Source organism: Priapulus caudatus, unplaced genomic scaffold (genome assembly GCF_000485595.1).
Source record: "Priapulus caudatus unplaced genomic scaffold, Priapulus_caudatus-5.0.1 Scaffold23, whole genome shotgun sequence".
In the NCBI taxonomy this organism is placed as follows: domain Eukaryota; kingdom Metazoa; phylum Priapulida; class Priapulimorpha; order Priapulimorphida; family Priapulidae; genus Priapulus; species Priapulus caudatus.
In genome coordinates, this window is record NW_014577084.1 from 102404 (window position 1) to 113697 (window position 11294).

Here is an 11294-nt window from a genome sequence, read left to right on the forward strand (position 1 = left end):
AGTGTGGCCTTAAGCCACCGGGGGCCTAGTGCTTCGCTGGCGCAATAATACACTGTGCAAGTGTTGCAGAATACTTGTCTTTGCTGGAGGCGGTATAGCTTACAACCAAGGCTTACCACACACTACTATATAGGAGGCCTAGCTTAGGCCTCCTTCATACACAATATTATATATATGTGGGCTTGGGCCCTCATACGCTATTCTATTATTACAATACTATACAGGTGGCCTTAGGCCGACGTCATACAAATACTATATATGTGGCCTTGGCACCCCATCATACACTATTATTACAATTCTATATAGGTGGCATTAGGCCCCCGTCATACAAATACTATATATGTGGCCTTGGGCCCCCAGCATACACTATTATTACAATACTATATAAGTGGCCTTAGGCCCCCGTCATACAAATACTATATGTGGCCTTGGACCCCCATCATACACTATTCTATTATTACAATTCTATATAGGTGGCATTAGGCCCCCGTCATACAAATACTATATATGTGGCCTTGGGCCCCCATTATACACTATTCTATTATTACAATACTATATAGGTGGCCTTAGGCCCCCATCATACAAATACTATATATGTGGCTTTGGGCCCCCATCATACACTATTATTACAATACTATATAGGTGGCCTTGGGCCCCCGTCATACAAATACTATATATGTGGCCTTGGGCCCCATCATACACAATTATTACAATACTATATAGGTGGCCTTAAGCCCCCGTCATACAAATACTATATATGTGGCCTTGGGCCCCCATCATACACTATTATTACAATACTATATAGGTGGCCTTAGGCCCCCGTCATACAAATATAACGCCGTGCAAACACTATAAGTGCTATTAATAACTTTGTCCAGTGCAGGCAGCTGGCACTGTCTTCGTTTCTCCTATTTAATCGCTATATCTATGCCTATATGGTAATACAATCGGCCATAAACCGATCGTTAAACTTGTTTAGCATTCTTAAAATAGCGTAAACAAAAGAATTATTTGGTCGCGAAAGGTTAATTGTCGGAGTGAGCTGACTGGGGCTGGAGCCACCGGCGGGACACTCAGTCTCCCTACCCCCTCTTCCCCAGCAGCATAGCCTGTATTATAAAGTTTGCCTCAAGATGGCCCATCTGCACGGCCTAACACGGTGCGCGCGGCGGCGCAATATCTCCCTGTGATACATCGTATTTTGCAAAAGATATGCATCTTTAAACATTAAAGCGGAGTATCCTACGCTCATCCAGATTATAGTATACCATCCATCAGATTTGACATCAATATATAGAAATAGGTGGAATACCTTGCATGTAAGCGTTCCGCCATGCGATATCACCAACCAGATATACACCATCTGGCATACGTTATTGTGTTAGCGCATCAACACAATATCATCAACCGGAGGATTATATTTGGGATGATAGCAATTTAAAAACTGGGTTAGAGCTATCTCAGGCATCAGATTTCCCTAAATAAAACCTATTAATACAGTAGAGCCTGTGTTATAATTACGGAGAATCGCCCTAGTCAATGTAGGGTCAACACACCTAAACTTACATTATGCACCACTGCGCGTAACTTACCCCTTAGCTCTCCTGTCCCTCAATCACGCCCCTCCTCCTTCTTTACCGCGCCAAAGCCCCAGTATCTCTCCCCCTGCCCGCATTTCCCGCATCTCCATCCTCTGTGTTTATAAATTAAGAGCCCATCTCTCGCGCGCAGCTTAAATATAAAGGCGGATGCTATATATGCCTGCTGCATAGTGCCTCGCTTGCCTTCTATTCAAAAGATTTCTCTGCTGTTGAATAAAGGAGCGCCTACTTTAAATGGGGCAACGAAGACGAAGCGATGAGTCTTGAGATAAGCGTGCCGTATAAATTCCTAGGCTTAGCAAGCAAGCCGCTCACAACAGCCAACGGAGTCCTCTGTAAAACACGCGCAATGATGCGTCCAGCGATCCAATTACTATAAAATAATTACTATTTACTAATTTTATCTATTAAATCCATTAACACAATAATAAGCGTACGCTCTGCATGACCACATAATATCGTGCAAGTTTCGCCCGCTCTCGCGCGATACCGGCAACAGTCCGAATCTTCGAGAAAACAACACTCGCGTATCTGCTCATTGTTTTAGCGCACACACGCGTACACACTAAAAAGAAGAAAACTATTACCAAAGGTATCCTGTAATTTCAATTAAATAAATGAGCCCGTTCATGAGAGTGTTCCCCACCACGAAAAACAAAGCCATAATAATAATATATAATAATAATAATAACAAATAATAATATCCTAATAAACGACTCAGGCCTCATCCATCGGGACAGCAGATGGCTGTCTCGTAATTTCCTCGGCGAGAACACGTCTGATATGCGCTAATAACGAAGTGACGCAGAGTGGCCGCATTGTGCGGCAACAGATTAAGAAACAAACACTCGATGCCGCTTCACCAGTCTGGCTCGCTAAACATAATCCTTTCGCTATCTCGTATCGGGTTAAATCATCCACACGACGAGTGACGATGATTCATTTCTCCTTGCAGCGGCAAAAACTTTTTTCATGTGATGAACAAGTATTTCAGAACGTACATACGTCAATCACATGTGTCGCAATAATCATTAGATCATTGTACTTTGCATGATACAATATAAGTCAAATGTGAGGCTATTTTCGTTTTTTCTTCACTGCGACAATAATTGCATGGTTAGCCAAGATTTTTGGTGAGTAATGTCCGGGTGAAGAATTAATTTAAATATGAAAATGTTGGGTATCCGGTAACACGGCCGCGCTGACTTGTTAAAATATCGACATTAAATATAATATAATTAATTATAAGAAATAAATTCATGTAATAAATAGACATTATAAGTAATAATTTCGGTCGAATTTTTTCCTCCAGGCTCGCCGTTTGGATGTCCTGCCTAATAAACGAAGTCGATGAAAGGGTTATCGGGCAATAGTAACTCGCTCTGTCGATACCTGGGGTGGGAGTTTGGTAAAGGATTCCTTGTTTTTTCTTAAAGTAAAGAGTTTTGGTAAGGATTCTTCTTCGTTTAGCTCGCATGCCAGTAGATAACCACACTTTCCCAACGAATATATATATTTTTTATATATTCGTTGGGGAAGTTTGACGTTCATAACAGATATATGATATATATAGTAATAGTATAATATCGATTATTTATACTATACTATTATATATATGTTATTGTGCTGTGCGTTGCGACTGCGGCTGCGTGCGTGCGCGTAGTGTGTGTGTGGTTGGCCTAGTGTATGTGCGGGATTGCTTGCGGCGATGCGTGCGCGGTTGTGTGTGTGTGTGTGTGGGGGGGGGTGTTGTTGTGGTGTTTGTAGTGTGTCGTGCATTGTGTGGCGTGTCGCGTGTGCGTGGCGTGCTGTGTGTGCAGTCCAAGATCCGTGTGTGTGTTTGTGTATGTGCGCGCATGTGTGCGTACGCGTATGTACTTGTTACGCACCTTACGATACAGTAACTTGTGAATATTGGGCAACTTTCTCGTACTTCTGCCTGCAGGATTCATGGGCAATAGCAACTGGGAGATAGGGAAGATCGACGAGACAACAGAAAATATCAAAGATATGAATGAACTAACGGGCAAGCTTTTCTTTCACAAGGATGGCGATACAAAGGTACGCACGTAATGACAATCGGTCGATCTCTCCAGCGTTGCCGATCTAATTAGTGGATTATTCCTCGCCAAGGGGTTGCAGGATGGTTATGTTTTCACCGGCGTGTTGTTTGTGGTTGGTTGTGGTTGGTGCGTTTGTTTTGTTTGTGTACAGCCGGAACTTGCTAACACTCGAAAAAGTTATGCACGGTATTGTAATAAATTTCTTCAGGATAGGTCAGAAATGCGGCTAACTTAGAATTGATTCAGATTGTGGTGGTGATCCGGATCCAATTAAGTTAATTAATTAATTAATTTGTCAGGATAGTCTAGAAATGGGGTAACTTAGAATGGTATTACATTTTGGTGGTGATCCGGATTTCCAATTAATTATTCTAATTAATAATTATTAAATTTTTCACAGATAGAGAATTGAGCTGCCTTGGGCGGATGGTCTGTCGCCTCCTCCTGAGTGCTCTAGTTATTATTACTAACCTAGCTGGGGGCTGTGTCTTATGACGACACTTCCTGGAGCAAGGAACTGTCGCCTGGAATCGTGCTGAAGAGCTATTATTAGGCTGATTTGGCGTTTAATATTACATGTCCAGGCCGAACTACAGAAGAAAGCCGAAGACATGGTAGCAAAAACTCTCAAATGGCTAGATTCTCAACTGAGGGAAAATGGCACGCACGGGTTTCTCGTTGGGAAAAACGTAACTATTAATTTTTGTCTCTGTAGTTTGACCACGCGCTTGTCACGCCTTTCAGCTATATATTAGCATGGTTTATCATAACTGTAGTAGTTTAATTCGTATTATATATAGCGTTGCCCTTCTTCAAATTTTTTAACATGGCGGGAAAATTACCGCTGCAATCTCGCCAATGCTGCCGCAACAACAGCGTTAAAGATGAATCGTGTTAGTTGATTAGTGTTAGACAATATTGTTTTATAACGCATGTGCCACAGTTGTGTTGTTTTGTGTTCTCGCAGCTTTCCGTGGCGGATATTACTTCATACAACGCGCTCAGCTGTCTTATCGAAAATGGCTTCGCTTCGTCTGTGGAAGGCTATCCTGTTTTAAAAGCCCACACGGACAGGATCAGCAATATACCTGCTATCAAACGGTGGGTCAACAGCCGCCCAAAGACGCCATTCTAAGCCCAACGTCTGGTTTTTAATGCTGTATTGGGTATAAACGTCAAGCCATCGAACGATTAATGCATCAATTCGATTTACGAAATTCGCCAGCAGCGCGTGACATCAACAGTATAATAGATTAAAAGATGACATTATAGTTTCCATGTAGACAGCCGATTTCGGTCCCCTTGCCGCAACTCTACAAACTGCCTCGTCTTTACAATGTATATATATGGTACAAAGATCAGGGCTAGAATTAAGCCGGCAAAATGAATTAGGTCGTATTATGTGGATTTCTTATTGTTGTCAGTAGCTGGTCGCCAATAGCTAGAGTATTATTGTAGCTTACGTGGTTATTGTGCCTAAGGAGGATGGTGTGATGATATTAAGCACAAATCGGATCTAAATAATGACCCACGAAACTACAACGTGTCACGCAAATGAAGACATATCATGATAAATTTATATATGATTCACTATATATATATATATCAGGAGTTAATGAAGACAAATGATGATGATGATGTTTGTCTTCATTAACTCCTGATATATATATATATATATATATAGCAAATTTACACATTGCCGTGTCGTGATGTTCGCTAGCGTGCAGCTTTTATTCTTTCATATAGGTCAAATATCACTGAACCATGGCTTTCTATTGTGTTTTATGACCGTCATTCTTATGTGTACGTCACATCCGCGTCAACCGGTTTACATGGAGAAATCTACTTACACAACATGAGCAACGTACTAGCTCGTGACGCAAGTAAAACTCTACTGACATTGCAAGCTCTACAATAGCCGATACGATACACTTGGTCGTGCGTACGTCATCGTATATGAAATCTGTGGTGATATAACTCCCACCCGGTTTGTGTAGCATTATCCATTTTCTCTCGGGTCGTTGCTACGTGCACGACCACAGGCACTTGAAGCGTATCAACTGTAAACACACGCGGCCGCCATTGCGCGTACACTAACACATAATAATAGAGTATAAGAACTCTATTATTATGTGTTAGTGTACGCGCAATAGCGGCCGCGTGTGTTTACAGTTGATACGCTTCAAGTGCCTGTGTGCACGACAGATCGCTATGAGCCGGAATAACAATTCAGATATGTTTTTATGAGTGTGTATTTATAGTCAGCAGAGTCGTATATATAAGCCGCACGTAAGAGGCGCCATTTGCCTCGGTGAAATTCCGATGTCACCTTCATGGAAGAAGAACATCGCTCTATATAGCGCTGATGTGTTTGTGCGTGATAGATATATAGTAGTTTAGCGGCTTAATCACTACGTGTGCACGGAAAACGCATTATGTATAATTGTAATCATCCATATCATGTGATCATTGTTCCATTAAACTATTAAATTAAATACTTAGGCCTATGTAATGTTTTGCTGTCATTAGTAGACCTAGTGTACATTTTTGAGCTCCGTCATTTGTCCTACAATTTACCATAGTCTTTGGCCTTGACCTTTGCCCTTTGCCCTTGACATTTGCCCTTTGCTTTTGACGTTTTATTCATTTTTTGATATCTGATGATTGTGTTTATTGGTGTGTTTAATTACGCATGTATATATGCGCGCGTGCGTGCGTGCGTGCGTGCGTGCGCGCGCGCGCGCGCGTGTGTGTGTGTGTGTGTGTGTGTGTGTGTGTGTGTGTGTGTGTGTGTGTGTGCGCGCGTGCGCGCGTGCTTGTGTATGCGTGAGTTAATGCGCATATATATATATATATGTATATATATAAGTCTGGATGCTTGAGTCTATACTGTCGGTAGAGTGCTCGATGCGTTAAGTTGCAGAGCGAAATAAGTTGAAGTCTGTAGATAAATTAAAGACAAGACATCACTTTGAGCTGTTACTCCGAGTTTCACGCTTACCGTTACGCGATCATCAGACCATATATATGTATATGTACATCAGGAGTAGATAATAGGGATTCCCTATTATCTACTCCTGATGTACATATATTTAGGCCTATATACATATATATATATATATATATATATAATATATATATATTACATCAAGAGCTTGATTACACACATGCAAATGTTAATAATAACCTATGGGGTATTATCTTACTTTTGATACATGTAAAGATCGCGATTATTATAGGCACTGAAGGAATGGCGCAGAGATTATAGGTGGGAAGTGTATGTGGGTACACATATACGTATGAGGTCCAGTGGCTGTGCTCCGACTCCCGGCTAAGCGCGCAATTCAAGGACTAACAGGGTCATATGAGATACGTGGGTTGTTACAAGATATGCGCGTGTTAGGCGTAGACTGGCTCCAGCCCGTTTCTGCTGTGCCGAGGGCATTTCACAGTATTCCCCACGATCTATTAGACTATTACTAGCAAGAATTTATGCATATGGTCTAGACAAACCAATCATCCACTTACCTCCTAAGCAACTATCCAGAGAGCCGCTATACCAGCGTGTTAAAGTTGGAAGTTCCCTATATAGAAGCACCTAGAACACGCTGACTAAAGGGGTACCGCTAGGATCAGTCCTCGGACGGTATTCTATTGGACATCTTCATAAATGACATCTTCTTCGTGCACCCAGATTTTGGATATTGCTGACGACAATACGATTTGCGCATACAACAATAACTTAGACACGCTCGCTCATTACAGAACTAACACGTGGCTTGTCCACTCTGACAAAGTAATTTGACGAAAATGGAAGAGACCACCTTCAGCCGTAGCAAAACCACAAAAGAAAAGTTTGGGACGTTAGACCGCCCCCGTACAAATCCTTACACGACACAAATACAAAGCCACCTAGTTTGCATCGCGAGCACATATATTACGCAATCACATCCTATGCGCGCCTATATCCGCCCGCAATGTAGAAAATCCAAACGAACATATAGGATCAAGCATATAACTCGCGAATCCCACCCCTCAATAAAAATAAATCCTGGATACACCACGTCTGCTAACGTCACAACACAAACACATTCAATCGGCACAGTAGAAAAACAACAAATGAGTACTGAGCCACCAAACCTCTCGCCCATCATCCTAAGATTTTCTAAGTTCTCCATCTAGAAGGCCGAACACAATTGGTGAGTGCCAAGACACAAAGGCTCGTCATCATAAGAGCCACCCCGCAACACGGTCAGCACGTATTTTTTACATAAGCGGACCCATGAAGCGATGAAACGATGACAGGCGGAATGGGTAATCGATGAAGCGGATGGAAACGATGTTAGGCCGGCAGGGTCCTTTACCATGAATAACTTGTGCATTGTTTCTTTAATGGCGAGCGCGCACATGTTCGTTCACTGAGGTTAAGCATAGAGAGTCAAAAGTCGCCTACGAGACGGCAAAAAATGGTAGTAACAAGTCCGGAAGCAATGCGTTTGTAGTAGTGCGTGGTGTGTGGTGTGGTGTGTGTGTGTGGTGGTGTGTGCTGTGTCGTTGCGTTGTCGTGTGTCCCGTGTTGGGGTGTGTGGTGTGTGAATATGTGGTGGGGTTGGTGTGCTGTGTGGGTGTGTGTTGTGCTAGTGTGTGGTGTGTGGTCGGCGTTTGTTGGTTGTGGCGCCGAAGTGTGCGCTGTGGGTGTCGTGTGGGGTGTTGGGTGTGTGTGAGTGGTGTGAGTGTGTTGAATCAAGTGCATGTGTTGTTTGTGCTGTGTGTGTGTGCTGGGTTTGTGTGTAGTGTGCGTGTAGTGTACTAGTGGGTGTGGGTGGTGGGTGATGTGGTGTGTGTTGATTGTGTGCTGGCGTTCGGAGGGTGTACTGTGCTTTGTATGCCGGTTATGCCCCTACTGGCTGTGGTAGTTGTGTGGTGGATTGCGTGACTGGTTGTGTCGCTCGTGTGGTTAGGTGGGTGTGTGGGTGTGTTGTGGTGTGTGGTGGTGCGCAAGGACGCTGCGCTTCGCGCGCTGTTATCTGTGTGTGTGGTGTGTGGGCGCCGCGATGCCGGTATTTGCTGTGTGTGTGGTGTGTGTGTGCGCGTTTGTGCTGTGCGAGCGTTTCTTCTGTGTGGCAGGGCTTGTCTTTGGTATTGTGGTTTCGCCTACTGCTAGCCTTGTATGTCGCGCGTTGTTGTAAGTGCGGCCGGCATGCATGCAGTAGAGATTCTAGCTGTAGATCGCCAGAGACACACTAACGTTCCAATCATCGATACAATTGGGTTTTTACAGGAGGAATTCGCTGATACCATGTTAATGCAGGCAATGGACTATAAGTATACGTAGCCTCCAATCTTGCCAGATAACAATAGACATGGAAAGGCAGATGAATTCAGGACGAGGAACAAGCAGACAACACCGGACAGGTCTAAACAAGTGATCCTGAAGATGCACGTGTGGGAAAGCAACGATCACCGCTCAGAGGATTGAGTGCACGACAGGCTTCATGCAAGCACGAGGGAAATGCAATACATTCGACTCGCGCGATAAATTATGAAAGGATTATACTAGTTTATGCTGGTAAAGAGCGGACACGCAAGCGGCGAGCAATCAACGTCTTAATTGACGGCCATAAAACGACATTCAGAGAACCTTCTTCGTCCTGCTCGTTGGTACATTCTCAAAAATAGAACTAGGACACACTGGTTCCTTTACATGGTACCTGATGCCACAATGGTTCGGATTCGCACCTGATGAACCTAGACTTGTTGTGCTCTCCCCCATGCTGCAATACAGTCCCTCTATATGACTGAAGATTAATCACTAGAGCCTATGAGGGCATATACTTTGTGGCGAGCGCAAAATCGTCACAGCCAGTTCCACGATGCACGACAGACACACTATTAGCTGCTGCCACAAGTTATTATTTATAGCATTATTATTATGTTCTATCATCCGTATGATCAAAATTCCATTAATCAATAATAGGATACCATGGCATAAAAGATCACAAAAGTAGATAAACCAAGAATAGAAAAGCACCAGTAAGCATCCACACATTTTTGCTAGCAAACACCGGTATGACAAATACGCATGTCAGGGCGAGAGGCAACAAGAGGCAGGTCGCCCCCTAGTAATTCAGCGCAAGTGACATAACACTATATAGCCTCAACAGCCGGACGAAGCCACTCCCCTCGACGCGAGCTATCGCACGTCCCCTTGAAGCTCGCATGATATCCGCTCCCCTAAAAATTCACCCGCTTCCGGACCCCGCCACTGCTCTGGATCTTGCCAACGTAAGCCTAGCGTCATCAACACACCTCGCTAATCGTAGGAGGTGCAACAATACACCTCTACATTCTCAACATCCAAGCGAGTCGGACGCCAGTGGCTTCTTACTCTTGACTAAAACGACGACTAACATGTTTACTAGGATAATAAATACTTGGAAAAGCTACATCTATGAATCACGTCAGTAACAATGTGTAATTAGAGCAATTATTTGCGCGCCTGTAACGTATAGTACTTATACAAGACCAGCAGGGCGCCCTCCACGAAGATGATACATCTTCCGTCCTGACACCCAACCATGAATCAACCCGCGGGGTGACGGTTACGTGACTCCTGAGATTGGCGAGCGCGGTCGGGCCCGCGCATCAGCCCTGCGTGATCCAAACTTGTAATAATCGAGATGCTAGGTGTACAATACATATCACGTAGGGACTCCCAATGATAATGCTATATTACCTCTAGTTATATACGTCATGTCAAAAATTATTTAGCAACACATGCAACAATGGCTTAACAGTAGAGGATTGGGTTGGAAGCGTATTCAATAACCAAAATCTAATGTAAATTACATCAGAAACAGTCTATATTCTGCGTACGTATAATATGAGTCGAGATATATATGATATACTATATATATATATATATGATATAATTATATAGATATATCTAAGCTATAATATATAGGTATCGTAATATAGGTCTATTTATACCCTCGTGATTAGATGGGTTTCGCCGTCTTGCTACAAATTTTCTAATAGCTGGCAACCCTTGCACAATAAAATTCTAGATTAAAGAAGAAGGTCTCCTCTTCTCGCAGTTCGCTAGTGCAGCCGCACAGCTACATCCGAACGCCCGATTGCGGTGACTTTGAACGGCTTACGATTGGTTTGAGATGTCTGCGTTTGGATCGGGAGGCTAAGGTTGCTCGCAGTCATTTGGCCCGCATTCGAATTTTGAAAATCGGGAAGCAGTATCGCGGGTCCGATAGTTAGGCCGGGGCCTTTACGCACCGCCTGACTCGGATAGTTTCCGTGGCCATGTCCGATCACCGCGATCGATCAACGCTGAACGAAAATGAGCCAACCGAGAGCACGCCAGGCCAACGCATCCGAATCGAAATGTCATCAACCCAATGGCGGAAGACACTGCGCCCTTAGTACCACCGCAAATCCCGCTTGCAACACGCCACGCAGAGTGCCATGGTTTGCGCTCACTCTTGGAGTCGGACATGTGGCGGTGCCCTCTGTCCGTATCGATCGGCCCCAGCGGGTCGATAGTTGCGGCGCGTTCGCTCGTGCACAGACGCCAATATCGGAATACGGGTGCGGCTTAAGCATTACACATGCCATC

The 11294-nt window shown here is 43.8% G+C and overlaps 1 protein-coding gene across 2 annotated transcripts in view; it reads left to right on the top strand.

Annotated features, from left to right (window-relative positions):
• The window catches only part of LOC106813459 (glutathione S-transferase 1-like), a 25709-nt gene extending 20490 nt beyond the window's left edge, over positions 1-5219 (top strand). The window contains exons 1-4 of one of the 2 annotated variants that reach the window (XM_014817595.1): positions 2933-3009; positions 3547-3662; positions 4249-4353; positions 4632-5219. In XM_014817595.1, coding sequence (XP_014673081.1) covers positions 2952-3009; positions 3547-3662; positions 4249-4353; positions 4632-4799 — 447 coding nt within the window. In that variant the 5' untranslated portion in view covers positions 2933-2951 and the 3' untranslated portion in view covers positions 4800-5219. Of the gene's footprint in view, positions 1-2932; positions 3010-3546; positions 3663-4248; positions 4354-4631 lie in introns of those variants that run through there. The other variant, XM_014817603.1, reaches the window with a different exon arrangement.
• Positions 5220-11294: the final 6075 nt, after the last annotated feature.